Here is a 17120-nt window from a genome sequence, read left to right on the forward strand (position 1 = left end):
ATCGAAGTCTTCTAGTAGATCCTTCCAACAAGAAGAAGGGGTGATGTAGAAGTATTCATCTTCAAACATCCAGAAACAAAATATTCGAGTTCTTACATTTCAGTCTACTCCTTACACATCAGTTTAGGACATTTTGAGAAATTATTCTAATATGTCAGTTGACCTCATTCTGCACATTATATATACATTTGTAGCTCAATTGACATGGACAGTCGAGAAAAAAGCAGTCCATTTGCCAACTACAACTGAACTCAATTTAACAATTGAAATATTGGTCAATTCCAAAAGAGCCACTACCCGATCCGATCCGATCCGACCCTAACACAAGTTTACTGGATGCTGGGTTTGTTCAGTTAAAATTGAAAAACGCAAGAATTTTAGTGGCTATCCTTATTATTCTAAGGTTAATTGCTTGAAACTACATGAATAGATTATGTATTAGGTGATGACTAGTGATACAATTGAATATATTGGAACCCCTTGAATCAGAGTTTGGTAAGATTGAAAGAAATAAATCCTCGTTTCCTGTGGATTCGACCTCGCTCATCATTACACTTACTTTAATAGGAATTTATGTTTGGTGGCTCGACGACAGCCCATCAAAATTAAAGCAAAATATCCTCCCATTGAGCCTTCATTTTCATTAGAATTCGAACTTGATAATGTTAAACACAATTGCTCTAAGATATATGACATAGCCAAGAATTTTTTTTTTGAGCAAGCTATTGCTAAATCTGCTTTCACCTTGTTCAAAGAAATATTGATCCAGGATGTCTTCAAAATGAATAAGGAGTTTGCCGATATGTCTCTACAGCTGAAAATATTTCATTTGATCTACGTTGATTCCCTATATTAGCTCAACGAAAATGGCCTCCTCCACAACAGATCAAGTGTGACGCCCGGGGCTGAGGAGACAGGGAGTGATCGCCGGTGCCAAGAGGTTGCACGGACAATGAGCGGCTTTTGGTAGGCTTCTAGGCGGAGGGAGACATGAATGAACCGATCCCGTGCCGGAATGAGAGGGGATTCTGAGACTGTGTAGGTATGGGACTACATAGTTGAGGAGGGCTTAAAAGATTTCATATGTACTGCTCATATCAAGAAGGTGCATCTTCTTTTCGGAAGCTCATCACATAAGAACTCCAAAGTTAAGTGTGCTTGACTTGGGGAAATTATAGGATGGGTGACCCCCTGGGAAGTTTCTCAGGGTGCGTGTGAGTGAGGACAAAAGCACGCTGAAAAGACCCGTTTTGATACAGTGGGTCGTTACATCAAGTATCCACTCTTCAATATCTTGACACAATGGTGCAAGACCTAAATGTCAAAATGGCATATCCATCCACATATCTTTGAAATCTTGACTATCGAGTTATCTGCATTTTTAAGCATCTGTTTGAGTTTATCATATGAGTCAAGGCTAGTGTTGTCAAAAAGGGGGAGCAGGATGAGTTGGATAAGGCTGGATATAAGATAAAGAAAATTTTTTAAGAAGAGAACGTGCTGCTACTGCACTAGCAAGAAACACACTCTAATATTCTATTAAAAAGGAGTAGTTGAATTGTGTAATGTACATTTTTTCCTTATATCCATATTGTATTAATTGTGTTAAGTTTGTATTGTCCTCTTATCTTCTTCATTTATTGTGTTAAATAAATAAATTAAATATGTGTTGTAATTCTGTCCATTTCCCTTATATATGTAATTGTGTTAAATTTGTGTTATCCTCTTATAATTGTGTCCTTATATTTAATGTACATTTTTTGTGTATACATTTGTAATTGTGTTAAATGTGTCCTCTTACCTTTTTCATTTATTGTGTTAAATAAATAACTTAATCGGTGTTTTATTTATCTTTCTGTGTGTTAACTAATTAATTGTATTCACATTGTGATTTGTATGTCTTTAAATTATTATGCCAAATTTTTGTTTCAGATCTTAATTTTAGATAATGCATTCAAAATTAATCATGATAAAAATAATTAACACATAGTGAAACATGAAATTTATATGTGTGTCTATGAAAAAAATTGCTTAATATGATTATATATATAATATAATGGCTAACAATTGAGTTAATTAAAGATCATAAATAAATTGAGTTAAAATAGACCAAACTGATAGTATTATGTTTTTTAAAAAAATGATATAATTAGTAAATTAGCAATATCTTATTTATATATTTAGTAATTAATAAATATAAATATTGCATGACAAACTAGAGTTTTGATATGGTGAGCACCTATCATGTGCACTTATGTGTGCACCTACAAATGTGGCATTCACCTATTAGATGTAGAGGTTGCCACGTCAGCGGTGCACACAAAAGTGCACATCATGGGTGCTCACAATATCAAATTCGGATAAACTAAATAGATATAAATTTAATTAAAAATTATAAAATATAAAATAATAAATAAACAAGCGGTGTGATCGATGCGGTTTTATAAAATAAAATTTGACACCGCGTCATATAATGAGGTGTTTTGTCTTTAAATTATTGTGTCAAATTTGTGTTTTAGATCTTAATTTTAAATAGTACATTCAAAATTAAGCATTATAAAAATAAATAACGCGTAGTGATATATGAGATATATATGTGTTTCTATGGAAAAATGTTCTCTTACCTTTTCATTTATTGTGTTAAATATATAACATAAACCTGTGTTTTATTTATCTTTTTGTGTGTACTAATTAATTTGTATCTACATTGTGATTTTCACGTGTTTGATTGTGTTTGAGATCTTAATTTAAAATATTGCATTCAAAATTAAGCATTATAAAAATAATTAACGCGTAGTGATACATGAGATTGATATGTGTGTCTATAGAAGAAATTTCTTTATATATATATATATATATATATATAATTACAAGTTCTAACAATAGAGTTAAACATCGTAAATAAATTGGTTAAAATAGATCAAACTGATTGTATTATTTTTAGACCCGCCCCGCCAACCCGTGGACCCGCCCCGCCCTGCTCCGTGGACCCGACGGGTCCAATTCGGGTTGGATCCGATTGGTCCAATACGGGTTAGACCCGTTGAACCAGCCAAATTAAATATAATTTAAATTTTATTAAATAAAAAATTAAATAAGTTAAAAAATTAACAAATCATCATTAAATTTATTTTTTAAATTTATATTAATAATATTTAGAACAAAAAAATATTCCAACAATTTAAAATATATCATTTTTTTTATTTAATTAATAATTAATAACAAAATAAAAATCATAATAATATATTTTCATATTAAAAATGTTATAATATATTAAAATTATTTAAATCCAAAAATATTATAAACTCAAATTAAAAATAAAATATTGATTATATAATATAAATAATATAATTATTAATATATATACATATATATTTTATATTTATATTTAATATTTAATATATATATTTTGGACCCACCCCGAATTCGCATATGTACCCACTTGGCCGAGTCTAAACCTGCTTCGCCGAATCGGTTCAATGCGGGTTCGAGTTTAGACCCGACCGAATTGCCATGTCCAGTCTCTCTTCCTATCAACTAACTCGCGCCTCTCGTCCCAGCCCCCAAATTCTTTCCAATCTTTCAAATCCGTTTTCTAGCAGGAAGTTGCTTCGCCCTCTTCGCCCAACCCTAAAAAGATTTCTAGATCAGAAGATTTAATCGGAAGACGCAGAGAAGGGAGGGAACGATTTCTACGATTCATAGCAGCCGAGTTCTTGCGATTAAACCCATTGCTGTGATTCCTCACGTTAAGGTAATACTTTCCAAGTAAAAAGCGGTTATTTCTGTTCTATGATTTTTTGTGTTTATATCTTTCTTCATATGATATACAAAGTATGGTCTTTGGGTAACAAGCCCTGTTTTCTTGTAGTGCTTCTCTCCTTTGGGTTGCCTCCCTCGCTGCACAATCTTCTTTGTTTCGAAGGTGCCTACCAAAATTTTATCACCTTATTATCTTAGTTATTTCTTCGCAGAAATTGACCGAAAACCCTACTTTATTGGCTTTGATTAGTGGCATATTGGTTATCTTTGTTTTTGTGTGTCTGTGTTCATGTCTGTTTGTATTTACATGAATTGCAGCTGCCAATTTTTTAATTTCTGTCTCAAGCAAAATTTGGGGGATAATGGATTGAGAATGAGACTTTTTTTTATGTTTTATCTTACGTTAGAATTTCTTATGAATCCGTGTTTTACGTGGTCATTTTTGAACTTTTTAAAAACAGGTGTATATTTGGCTGAATCTAGGTGTCAGAGTAGTGCTGAGATGAGGGTTGAAGATGACACTCCGACAAGGGAGAGGTGGACCGGAGACTATGATGATCAAGAAGGAAATGTGCCTGAGGAAAACCCAGATTTGGGTAAACAACGAAGCAAAGATAATAATAAGAACCATGGTCATAGGGAGGAGAAAGATTACAAAAGTAAGAGCTCGAAGGAAAGAGAGAAAGAGGATAAAGATTCAGCATCCAGTAAGATTAGAAGGAAGGACAGAGATGAGCGAGTAAAAGTTGAGGTTCGAGATAGAGTAATGGAGAAAGATGTTGATCGCGAAAAGCGCAGAGAAAAAGAGAGAGATAAAGAACGAGGGGATCGAGGAAAGGAAAAGAAGCTAGAGCGGAGGAGGGAGAATGATTTGGAGAGGGATGGTGATAGAGGAGGTGATACAGAGAGGGGACATGAGAAGATTAGAGACAAGGATAAAGACAGGGAAAAGGAAAGGGATAGAGCAAAAGATAAAGAGCGGGAAAAACAAAAAGACAGGGAGAGGGAAAAGGATAATGGCAGAGATAGGTTTAAAGAGGCAGATGAGAGAGACAAAGGGAAGGAGAAAAATAGAGAAAAAGAAAAGCAGACAGCTCAAGAGAAGGATAGGGTAAGAGAAAGAGGTAGGAGTGATCGTAGACAAAAGGATGGGGGTCGTGAAAGGAGCCAAGGTGTGGAGGAAGATATTGTTAATCATGTTCAAGATCATCAACCTACTACGGAGGTTAATAACCCTGATGATGAGAATGACTCCAAAATTCTCCAGCACCAACAGAATGCTGATGCTGAGCTCGTTGCTGCAGTACCTCTTGAATCTTCAAACTTGAAGGAACGCATTTCATTGTAAGTTACTTTTTTTACTGCTTATTTCTAAGATTCATGAGGGTGTTCCTTTTCCTTGCCTACTAATAGGAAAATTACTTTCATGGCAGTTTTGGCACTTCGCTTGTGTGCTTTTTGTTACAAAAGAATAATTACATATTTTAAGAACAATTTTGTTTGTTAATTCAAGATTACAAAAAAATTTCTGATTTAATCGATGATGATCACATATATAATAATCTTTTATAAGTTAAAGTGGTGCTTTTGGGTAGCTTTTAAATTCTTAATTTATCAGTACAGATGTGGCAATGTGAACGAATGTTCTATAGGAAGACATGTACTGGTGAGACTATGAAATAAGTTTATTGGGTGATGTTTAACTGCAATGTTAGATTCGATTAATTTCTCCTTTAGAATAGGTATAGTTAGCTTCCATTCTTAGTTTTTAATGTGCAAGGATCACTTGTATTATGCATGGTTCACCATGAATAGATCATAACTGCTTGTTTTCTTTTAAACTTGCGGCATCAGTTGCTAACCAATAAACCTAAATTTGTTTTTTGCTTGATAGAATGAAAGCAGAAAGATTGAACAAGTCATCAGAAGGTGATTCTGAGGTTTCATCATGGGTGATTAGGAGCCGAAAAATCGAACAGAAAAGGATTTCTGAAAAAGAAAGAGCATTGCAGCTTTCTAAAGTATTTGAAGAGCAGGTAGATTGTCTGAAACTTTTATAGTGTGTCGTACTTTATAATGGACTAATAACGAATGGCATTCACATATATTAGATTTTAATATGAAATATAATTTTTGTATATTTAATTAATATATAAAGTAATTATGTGGAAATAATTTTTTCACGTTAACTGTGCTGTAGTTTTATTTTATTGCATTCTGTTTTCTCATGACAATAACTGTATTATGACAACGGGTATTTGATGAAAAATTCGGTGTGTTGTAGAGATTTAAGTACGCTCCTTGGAATGGAAATCTTTGACCACACATTTCTTTGTTTGTAACAGGACAATATGAATGATGAAGAAAGCGACGATGAAAAAATAATGCAGCACACATCTGGTACGTGTTATAATTCATGACTCTCTTTTCTTTACATGTTCATTTTGGTGCCTGGTGACAATGTGAGAACGTTATTTAATCTGAAATTTCACGAGTGATTTGAAATTGTCATGTGGAGAAAGAAATGGACATTTTGATTCTTGAATTGTAAAATTTTGGATACTGGACTCTGTGCTGAATTCCTTGGTTGTTTAAGTAGAGCTTTACCAAGACATGTAATGTTTTTGGCAGAAGATTTAGGTGGGGTCAAGATTCTTCATGGTCTCGATAAAGTACTTGAAGGTGGGGCAGTTGTCTTGACGCTCAAAGATCAGAACATACTTGTGGATAGCGACATCAATCAAGGTGAACCATTGGTTTCTCCTTCCATTTCTATCCTTGTGCTTTATTTTTTCCTTTTTTACCATTTGGGTATTTTTTTCGGCTCAGATATCTTAAGGTGATGTTACGTTGTATATACCAGAGGTTGATACGCTTGAAAATGTGGAGATTGGTGAACAAAAACGAAGGGATGAAGCTTATAGGGCCGGGAAGAAGAAAACCGGTGTTTATGATGAGAAGTAGGTTTAATCAACTGTTAATCTCAATTACTTTATGTGAGGTCTAGATGCCTAACTTTCTCTTTGCTCATTATTAAATTAGGTTCGACGATGAATCTGGTGGCCCGAAGAAAATGCTTCCGCAATATGATGATCCTGTCACAGAAGAGGTTAATTCATTTTTATCATTATATCTTTTTTTTACTTACAGTTGTAATTGTGCTCAGTTTTAGTTCTTTATCTGGTGACAGGGGATAACTCTTGATTCAAGTGGACGTTTCACTGGTGAAGCTGAAAGAAAATTGGAAGAGGTAAGTTGTTAAGTTGATGTTTGCACTAACTAAATTAAATTTCTGCATTGAAACCAAATGTTGGGTGTTGGCTAACTTTATAATTTAATGACAGCTTCGAAAAAGAATTCAGGGGGTTCCTACTAGCAATCTAAGCGAAAATCTCAATTCAATTGGGAAAACGTCGACAGATTATTATACTGAAGAAGAAATTATAAAATTTAAAAAGCCAAAGAAAAAGAAGTCCCTGAGGAAGAAGGTGAAGCTGGATATAGATGCCCTTGAAGCAGAGGCTATATCCTCTGGATTAGGTGCTGGAGATCTTGGTTCAAGAAGTGATGGGAGAATACAAAATCTTAGGGAGGAACAAGAGAGGATCGAGGCAGAAAAAAGAAAAAATGCTTACCAATCAGCATATGCTAAAGCAGATGAGGCTTCTAAAGCACTTCGACGGGAGCAAATCAATTCCATACAGGCAGAAGATGATAGTTTTGTATACGGTGATGATGATGATGAACTCCTAAAATCATTGGAGAGGGCAAGAAAAATAGCCTTGAAAGAACAAGATGAAGAAAAAAAATCTGCTCTACAGGTTATAACCCTTCTTGCTACTTCCACTAATGATTCCCCGCCTGACAATCATGTGTCTGGAGATCAACAAGAGGAGAAGGTTGTCTTAACAGAAATAGAAGAATTTGTCTGGGGTCTGCAGATTGATGAAGGTATGCAATTATTATTCATCAAGCCACTACATCTCTTGTTCCATTTGTTTTTTCTTTCCCTACGCTAGAAATGTAGTTCAGTATTTCTGGGAAGTGAGAAGATAGGGGATGATACTGGGCTGAGCAGTAATTAAATGGTTCTACAACCTTATGCGTATTGTTCCACTAAACCTTGTAGATCTTAAAATATTTCAACTAAAAGAACGCAGACTATGTATGACCTCTACTGCTGGCAGCCTCTTTTTTCCCCGTAAATCCTTTTTTCTTGGATACTTAAGACAGTTCTGGTTGGTTTGGGGTCGGTATGATGGTTTCACATTGCTTGCAGTGGTCACACCGTCATCATAGGATTAAATTCTATGTGTATCTCAGTTTATTCATGTGTATTTCTCCCCTATCTATGTCTATGGAATTCGGTTATGCTTGCATCTGCCACAGCTCTCTCTTTGGTAAATCCAATTCTATGTTGTTTAGTGGTATAAATTTTTATGGTTGTGATATTAATTTGTCTTCTCCTTTCAAACAATCAGGCATGGTTTATTATTAAGTCCTGTATGTCTGATACTGTGTACTCTTCAGATGCTCAAAAGCCTGACCGCGAAGATTTTTTCATGGAGGAAGATGCAGTACCAGATACCTCTGATCATGAAATGAAGGATGCAGATGTTGACTGGGCAGAGGTGAAAGAAACTGCAGAGGTCGAGATGCTAGCTAAGGAGAAAGAAGTGCTTGTTCCAGATGAAACAATTCATGAATCTGCTGTTGGGAAGGGTTTAGCTGGGGCTCTCAAACTTTTGAAAGATCGAGGAACACTCAAAGAAACTATTGAATGGGGTGGTCGAAACATGGACAAGAAAAAAAGCAAACTCGTTGGCATCTATGATAATGATGGAGCTAAGGAAATACTCATCGAGAGGACTGATGAGTATGGACGAATTGTGAGTGATCTTTTATAGATAAGTAATTAACTTTCAGTATATTTAATATTTATATTATCTGTTAATGGTTATTTTATTCAATTTTGGTGTTATAGTTACTTGTCATTTACCCACATGAATTCGTCATGCAGATCATTAATATACTACTCATGAGACTTTTCAGTTGATAGAACAAATTATTCATCGGTAGATATTTCTGAAAATCTGTTATTTAGCTAATTATAGAGATGGTTTGGTTATTGTGTATGATTTATCATTTAATGAGGAAGAAATTATGCTGCCTTAGTTTGTTCGGCCTTAGAGAGATGTTGCCGGACATACGAATAAGAACTGTAGGAGTAAGATATTTGAACTCTGTTGAACATGTCTTTTGAGAACCCATATTTAAGAATGGCAACTGGGATTAGTTGAATCATTCAAAATTATTAAAATTAAAATTAAAATTAAAATTAAAATTGTTAAAAATGCTTCAATCTGTTTTTGCCATTGACTTAAAACTAATGAACAAAACATGTTTTGCCTTGTTACTGAATAACAACCATCCGTTAATTCTTTTGGAACACAATAAGAGAAGAAGATTATGATAGGACCACCTAGCTGTTAGCAAAACTTTTATCAGATGGATAAAATCAAGATTTGAGTTCATGCTTGATGTATGACACGACAAAGTTTTGCTAAACAGTCCCTGAAGGAATTTTAATCTTATCGTATTTATTGTTGTTTCTTTTATTTTTAGAGTTTTTGATATAGCAGCATTGGTTGATTTGGATGTTATTTCTTCTTTTGAAAGAATAATGTCATGAAATGTTGTTGGTGATGTGGCTATGGTTTTCCACATTCATTTTCTTGTCGAAGTCTTTTTAACTTGATGAGTTCTTAATGTGGAATCTCCTGAAATGAATACAGAAGTTTTTATTCATTTTAATTTAATCTGATATTGACCCATTGCTATTTCATTTTATGAGATTATGTAAATATTTATGATTTCTTACCCCGAAGTTTATCTATAGACTATAGTGTTGGAGCATTCAAGTGGTATTAAATTTAAAAAGCATGAGAATGCCAACTTCTAGCTCTAATGGATGCCTTTCCATCTGCTGCAGTTGACACCAAAAGAATCTTTTCGGCTTCTTTCACATAAGTTCCATGGGAAGGGTCCTGGAAAAATGAAGCAAGAAAAGCGTATGCGGCAATACCAAGAGGAATTAAAAGTAAAGCAAATGAAAAATGCGGATACTCCATCTCTTTCAGTGGAGAGAATGAGGGAAGCTCAAGCTAAACTGCAAACACCGTATCTTGTATTGAGTGGGCATGTCAAACCAGGGTATGATCCTCTTTTTTACTGACAATAAAATCATGTGTAAGATTATTTTTTGCCAGAACATTGTGTTGAGTTACTCAAGCATCAGAATCCCAGCCAAATTCCTGTTTCCAGTACTGGAAACAGTACACAAATGTTAGTTGCATGATATAGTGTTTCCAATTTTAGTGGATTGCCTTCTTACGAGCACTGCACCCAATGAGTAAAAAAATTGATTGCAAATTCTGGCATTATGTGTGCATTTTACAATATCTGGTGCTATTTTATTAAAATTTACAATAATGATTTGGACAGCAAAGTAAATCTCCAAATGTGATGCTTTTTGCTTGTGTATAATTCTGCTCATTTATATGCAAAAACTGCCTTTGCCGTTATATTATTCTTTCCTCTGTTTGGAGCCATGCTTTTACTGTTATTCTTATTATTTCAATCATCTCCTCTTCAGTCAAACAATTGATCCCGGAAGTGGCTTTGCAACAGTGGAGAAGGACCTTGCTGGAGGCTTAACCCCCATGCTTGGTAATAGGAAGGTCTGTGTTGTTAAGATTACGAGTTTCTGTTTTCGGTCTTTAGTTTCACTTTTCCTTTGCGTGGTGGTGTTCGTGTTACCACTTATGTTGGAAGATCCTCCAGACTCTCATTCTCTCGATTTGTTTCCTCTCTCAAACAACTACATTGTACTGCCCTTATGACCTTGTTTCCGTAGCATCTTATGATTTTTTTCATTCCAGGTTGAGCACTTTTTAAATATCAAACGCAAGTCTGAGCCAGGAGATGCAGCTGCCCAAAAGAAGCCTAAACCTTGAGCAACACGAGAGGTTGCCGTCTCCCATCATACCCCGCCTTTGAATTGTGCAAAATAATTGTACTATTTCGCGTGCTAGAGATCAACTTTGAAGTCACCTATTCTCCATATGGCATCATAGATTTTGTGACATTAATTTTCGGAAGTAATTACTTTTATTAGAGTTGGTTGATTTATATACTTTGTCTATACATTCCATTTTGAATGGTAATATATCTATCCATACTATTGGTCGAGAAATTGAGAGTTACTTGGGCTGGATCCTTGGGTTTGTTTCTTTTTAAAGAATGAAAATTTTGAATTTTTAACGATAATACTATATTTCACATTTTTTGCACTAATATTGGCATCTTAAACTTATTTTAAATTATTTATTTAAAACCACATTCCTACACTCTGGATACTTGTTCAGGGCCTACTTGGTATGCATAGTCTGGAAATATGCTCTTTATACTGATCAAACAAATTTACTGCGTTTTATGAAGTATTTATGTTTTACCAGATAATTTTGTTTAAAGAATGAAAAAACAATTGCAAGCAGACAAATGATGGTCTTTCAAATTACACGAGCGCAATCACCAGCATCACATATCAAGACAACCTTGCCTTCGTTGATCTGGCTAGCCAGCTTTGGCTGAAGAATCGTATACTCTTTCTCAACAAATGATGCCGCTTCCAAGGCACGATTAGCGTCCACAAATGCAATGCAGCAGCCCCGAAATCCTGCTCCACTAAATCGAGCTCCATACACTCCTGGGGCCTTCGCCAGAATCTCGTATAACTGAATAAGCGGTCCGCTACCTATAACGAATTTCAAGGAAAAGTGAACTATTTTACATGCTTTCTCCCAAGGATTAGAAAACGGGGTACAATAATGAAAGGCAAACAGGAAACAAAATGTATAAACAAGGCAATCATACCACATTCGTAGTTCTGTATAGAACTCAAACCGGATGCAGAGATTAGTTTTCCAAATTCCTCAAGATTCCCAGAAGCCCAAGAGTCAAACCCTTGAATTATTATATCCGCAAATCCCATCAAAATTTGAGACCAGTAGCTGGTGAAGAGTAGGAAAATTGTTGACAAGGGAGAATAGTACCATTTAAAACTCGATTGTTCTCTGAGAAATAGTGTTCTGCTCTTTTAGCAAGAATGGGATCCAATTTGCACTGGTAGCAAGTTGAGAAGATTAGCTTTAAACACAATTACATGTCTCTAGAAGTATGAAAGCCACGAATATAAATGAGAATCAAAATAAAATGTCTATAACAGTGCAATAAAACCAAGTACCTTGTGTTGTTCATAAACTTCTGACTCAACTGAACAAAAATGATCAGATCATCACGTATCATGGAATATGTCATATAGTGTACTTGAAATGACAAAGTTTAGTCTGTGTACCGTTTGATAATCGAGGCTCTACTCCTTGATTTCCTGAAGCCCTGAAGTTGTAACAAATGCATCAGAAAGAAAACTAACGTGAAATTGCATGGTTACGAATCAGCCATTATGTGAAGAAAATTGAATTGTTCATGATTGTTGCTGAGTACGATTGAGTTGAAAAGGCCTATATTTGTCATGATTTTACAATTGCACAAGGCCATGGTTATCAGAAGATAGAATGGTAAACCAAGCAAAAGTCCAATCTATTACAGAGATGAAGGATCTTACTGAAGGAGAATTCTTGCAGCTTCTTGACATTCTGCCACTCGTCGATTGTATCCAGGATTAGTTGTCAATGCCTGCTTTAAGCCTGAAAATGCCAGCAAAATCTTGAGTTTCTTGTTCATCCCAATTTTACATCGACTATTCATTTCTGGAGCCCGTACGAGTTTGTGTTCTTTGGTCTGCACAAGAAAACAGGAATTAGAAGAAAGTTTCTATACACCTAAAAGTTTGTGTTATCACTAGTTGCAGAGAACAGAGCATGCAACTAATGATGGGACAATGAAAATCAGAAAATGTAAATATAATCAACCAACAATAAACTGCAGTCTGAGTTGAAATTATCACCTTGCAGTTCATACAAGTTAAACATCCATAGCTTGAAAGCAGTATGGCTGACTGATCGAGTATGCCATTTTTCAATCCTAGATATTCATTTTCAATCAGCCTGCATGCATGAAAATTATTTAAATTGAGAAACAAAAATAGTTGTTTCCTCTATTTTCTGGAAGGATTACCACCATATCCATAATCCTCACTGGCTTAATAAAGGCAGGAAAGTTACAATTTCTACATCAAACAGCCATACCTATCATATTCAATATTTTCTTCTGGGTCAACTGTAAGGTTATTTGAACTTTCAAAAGCCAGCAGATATGCCACACCAACCTGTAAAGCACGTAATCCAACAGAGATACTATATTAGTTTTAACCAAAGCCTTGCAACTCAGTCACGACAACAAATAAGTCAACAAACTAGTTAGGTAAGCTAAATCAATCATTTAGGAGGTCGGCCAGCAAAGAGAAGCATGCTTACAGCTGCAGAAGAACTAAGGCCTGAACTGTCTAGCCCCTCAGCACCATAAATAAATCCAATAATACCCTGTAAAATCATAACAGAGATAGTCCTGTACTGAGAGATAACAATACAGCTATACAAACATCCTGAAATAACGCATCGATGTGTTACACAAATAAATGATGAGCTCTTTAAAATACAGAAGAACCGAGGCTGTTCAGTTAAATAAATAAGCCATAGAATATAGACAATTTCAACTCGTTCATCAGCCCAACAATGACATAATATGGTTCACTACAACTCTGACTATTCGTTGAAAAAAGTGATTACCAAATAAAGCAAACCAAATCAAAAGGAGTGGATTAACTCACAGAAAAATTACTTACAGTTTGAAAATCACATCGTGCTCATCTCTAGTGCACCAAGATCTTTCCATCGTTCAGTAAAATTAATCTATATTTCGAAATCCTGAATCAAATGTGTGTGAATAAAGGGAAAAAATATATACCCATTTAACATGGTTGCCACTCTTCTGTAAAGCATAAAGTGCTCCTCTAGCATAATTTCCCCAGTTACATTCCTCCCCAGGACCAGGACCAGGACCATTTTGTTGGCCTGAATTATTTAATTTGATAGCATTCTTTGGCAGCTGCATTTCATCTACGCTGGGAATCAATAGTGTGAGATGTACCATGTTTTGTAATATAATATAATTGATTTAAATTAAAGATAACAATAGAGAAACAGACTTCAATCACTATAATTTCAACTCAACAGAAGAGAGTAGGGAAGAAAAGGTTTGTGGAACTACATATTCCAATCATTATCATGTGCTTTAGTACCACTTATTAAGTGCTTTCCAGTTGTGAGAGGTTTCTTGACTAGGTAGCTGAATTTGAACAATAATAGGCTCTTTTAGATGTAAAGGGCATATATTTCGGAATGCGTGCATGAACATAGGAATAGGTTCAAGAAAAGATGATTGACATCATAAACGAAAGTTATATAACATTAGATGTCGTGGTGAATTATGCACAATGAGCTGGAAAATTTTCCTTTTCAAGTACTATTAGCATCAAATCATATGTGTTGATCATTACCAGAACCTAACTTCGCCTTTGAACTGTCCTGATTGTATCACAACCTACAAAAAGACATTTTCTTAATCTGTCATCAGGCAGTGTACCGAGGAAATCATGTTCATGCCGGTGAAATATCTGAAACATACTCGTTCAACCAACAATACTGACGTATAAAGTTCGAACATATAAATATAAATGATTTATTTATTAAATAATAGAGGCATAATGGTAACTAAATATACATAATTTTCTTTTAAATTTTAGGAAACCATATACATTCTACATCATTCTTAAGGTATCAATATTTTTTCAAAATAGTAAGTGATATAAATGGAGCTGATAGCCTTCCCAGTGCCCACAGCTATGAAAGAAAATACCTGAGAATCATTGGATGGAACAAATCCTAGAAGTATACCCTTATTAATTGTCATAGCTGAAACAGTCCCGCCCTGCGATGATACACCATTTTTGAGTAATAATTTGAGAGCCAATAACAAAAAAAGGCAGTCAGATCAGATCCCTGAATAACAAAAGAATACATGTTGACAAAAAGAAATATGTTATAAAGAAATATTAGAGTTCGGAAATTTTTCTATGTCAAGTCATTCTGAGTACAAGACAACCGTTAATGATGCCCAAAATAATATATGCAGCTTTACAGCTAAAATTTGGCTAGAAAGACATCATATATAGTCATTGTTTATTAACGCAAAGATGAAGCATGGATGTTAACCCATAAGTTAGAGTAGAATAAAAACACTAACCTGGTGGTCAATATGAGCACCTAGAGGACAAATCCTATAAGGGGATACAACAACTCTGACCTCTCTGGCATCTCTACCAGACATATCAGCAACCTTTGTCTTAATAAAATTTAACTGCAACAATAACAAATTGGTAACAGGCTACAACTATGTAACCGGTTGCAATGTAGAAAACTAAACATATTTACTTTGAATCAGTGTCACAAAAAATCGACAGGAAAGGTACCAAATATTTAGTACTACTGATTTTAGAAATGATCGAACCCGAAAATATAAATTCATTTAAAATTTTCAACTTGGATTGGTGATGTCTCGTCGGATCTGGTAAATCCTTCTTCTGTCTTCTGTATGGTATATGTTTTCATTCCAGTCGAAAAATAGATTCATTGGAAACTGGAATAGATACGCTCTCACTTAAAAACAAGTTCACCGCAAGTGAAGATGCACAAACAACACTACTAAACAAGTTTAAAGTTTTTTAGATTTCAATGTCATATAAATTCCATGCTTTAACTTCAAGCCCACTAAACTTTTAAAGATAATCGTTTACTTTCCCAAATCTCTCAGATTTCATGAAAATTCACCACAAAAACCACACGTCAGTACCGAACAGTCACAGAACAAAAGGCAGAACAAGGTTCATTTCTTTTGATTCCAAATGCATCATACTTTGATCTACGTGAATCATGAAATCAATCGTCAAATAACTATCTTCAAGCGCTCTAAACAATCAAGTTGCAAAAAAAAATAATGAACTGAAGAAAATCCTATACCATAAGATAAAAGCTCAATATACATCGCATACTGCAAATGCCCACAACCCAGTATAAAACCAGCCAAATCAAGATCAAAAGAAACTCACCTCTGATTCAGAAGGCCACGACACTTCGCCCATTTTCCTGAAACAGGATCTAGAAATTCCAATCCAAAGGCTTTTTCTTGAACTGGGTTCTCTCCACTACACGTTTATTTTCCCAAAAATGAAGAGTAATTAAAACGACGGATGGTAAGATGAACTGCGACAAGGTCGGTTGAATGGGCACTGCAGTCAATCGACAAATTTTGGATTTGGTTGGATTTGGACATTGCTTTGGATCCAATTAAGGATAACAGAAGATCACCCCGAAAGTGAAATTTGAATTTAGTTGGATTTGCACATCCATTTGGATCCATTTACAGAAGACTAATTCTTGAGTTATGTTTTACGAACGTTTATCTATTACTGTTTATTAATTGTAGGCCGAATAACTAATTTTGGTGTCATGATCTATTTTCATTATACTTAAAATATCTTTCTTTTCACTTTTTTTGTTTTCTATGTGTTTTTTACTTATCATCTCCACGTCTCCAATAACATTATTTACCAATTTCAATTCTTTTTTTTTTCCAAACTAACCTAACCTGTTAAACATCAAAATTCATATACATTATAATTATTATTTTATACACGCAAATGCGTGTGAACCGTTGCTAATATTCATAAAAAATACTTGCACCGACACAAATCGAGCCTATAAATATTGGATTCGGGTTGGAGTTCTTGGGTTTGAGTCGGTTGTGTGAAAAAAGGATAAATACATATTTTTTCAAATATTATCTAAAAAACTGTTAAATAATGCGGTCGGTTGAGTTTAGGGGCGAGTAATACTTTTATTAAATCGAATTAACCGAACCGAATTTCCGAATTCAAATTCGGTTTTAGTGTTATGAAATTTCGGTTAAATCGGTTAATTCGGTTCGGTTTTCGGTTTTTTTCAAAAAAAAATCGGTTGATTCGATTAACCGAATTATAAATAATTAAATTTTGGTTTTTTTTATTAGGCTTTACATATAATTTATAAAATATTTTTAATGAGTTTATATTTAATATTGCACTTAATTTTTTTATTTTAATTTTTTTAAGCTTAATGTGTTTTAATATAATAAAAATATCATATTTCAATCATTAATTTTATAAAAATTTGTATTTTTAATTTATTTTATGAAAAAATCGATTAATTCGGTTCGGTTAAATCAATTTTAGATAAATTCGG

At 34.4% G+C, this 17120-nt stretch overlaps 2 protein-coding genes across 8 annotated transcripts; one reads left to right on the forward strand and one right to left on the reverse strand.

Moving 5' to 3' along the window:
• The first annotated feature begins 3539 nt into the window (after positions 1-3539).
• Positions 3540-11038, forward strand: LOC140888466 (SART-1 family protein DOT2). Of its 6 annotated transcripts, none has more exons than XM_073296152.1 (14): positions 3540-3754; positions 3856-3925; positions 4224-5106; positions 5657-5798; positions 6108-6162; positions 6394-6507; positions 6626-6722; positions 6805-6871; positions 6953-7012; positions 7107-7713; positions 8293-8651; positions 9755-9975; positions 10418-10502; positions 10704-11038. In XM_073296152.1, exons 3-14 carry the CDS (start codon positions 4265-4267, stop codon positions 10776-10778), a joined length of 2724 nt encoding a protein of 907 aa, XP_073152253.1. In that variant the 5' UTR covers positions 3540-3754; positions 3856-3925; positions 4224-4264; the 3' UTR covers positions 10779-11038. The 6 variants fall into 6 exon arrangements, with proteins under 6 accessions (XP_073152253.1, XP_073152252.1, XP_073152254.1 ...); XM_073296151.1 differs by having other exon boundaries at positions 3872-3925; XM_073296153.1 differs by having other exon boundaries at positions 3872-3925; positions 4246-5106.
• A 179-nt stretch (positions 11039-11217) lies between these two features.
• LOC140891074 (galacturonokinase) lies at positions 11218-16263 on the reverse strand. Of its 2 annotated transcripts, XM_073299335.1 has the most exons (14): positions 15950-16263; positions 15088-15201; positions 14701-14772; positions 14342-14385; positions 13750-13906; positions 13260-13325; positions 13032-13111; positions 12791-12890; positions 12449-12624; positions 12179-12219; positions 12068-12096; positions 11877-11946; positions 11698-11787; positions 11218-11578 (listed from the first exon to the last, which is right to left on the reverse strand). In XM_073299335.1, exons 1-14 carry the CDS (start codon positions 15980-15982, stop codon positions 11334-11336), a joined length of 1317 nt encoding a protein of 438 aa, XP_073155436.1. In that variant the 5' UTR covers positions 15983-16263; the 3' UTR covers positions 11218-11333. The 2 variants fall into 2 exon arrangements, with proteins under 2 accessions (XP_073155436.1, XP_073155437.1); XM_073299336.1 differs by lacking the exons at positions 14342-14385; positions 15950-16263 and having other exon boundaries at positions 15088-15164.
• Positions 16264-17120: the final 857 nt, after the last annotated feature.

This window comes from Henckelia pumila, chromosome 3 (assembly GCF_033568475.1).
Source record: "Henckelia pumila isolate YLH828 chromosome 3, ASM3356847v2, whole genome shotgun sequence".
Lineage (NCBI taxonomy): Eukaryota > Viridiplantae > Streptophyta > Magnoliopsida > Lamiales > Gesneriaceae > Henckelia > Henckelia pumila.

Coding starts and splice junctions, on each gene's coding strand:
- LOC140891074 (XM_073299335.1), bottom strand. CDS start 15,982: ATGGGCGAAGTGTCGTGGCCTTCTGAATCAGAG. Junction 13,326..13,749: donor GTGGCAACCATGTTAAATGG/GTATATATTTTT, acceptor ATGATTTTACAG/GGTATTATTGGATTTATTTA. Junction 12,220..12,448: donor GCTGCAAGAATTCTCCTTCA/GTAAGATCCTTC, acceptor TTACAACTTCAG/GGCTTCAGGAAATCAAGGAG.
- LOC140888466 (XM_073296152.1), top strand. CDS start 4,265: ATGAGGGTTGAAGATGACACTCCGACAAGGGAGAGGTGGACCGGAGAC. Junction 5,107..5,656: donor TTGAAGGAACGCATTTCATT/GTAAGTTACTTT, acceptor TTTGCTTGATAG/AATGAAAGCAGAAAGATTGA. Junction 6,163..6,393: donor AATAATGCAGCACACATCTG/GTACGTGTTATA, acceptor TGTTTTTGGCAG/AAGATTTAGGTGGGGTCAAG.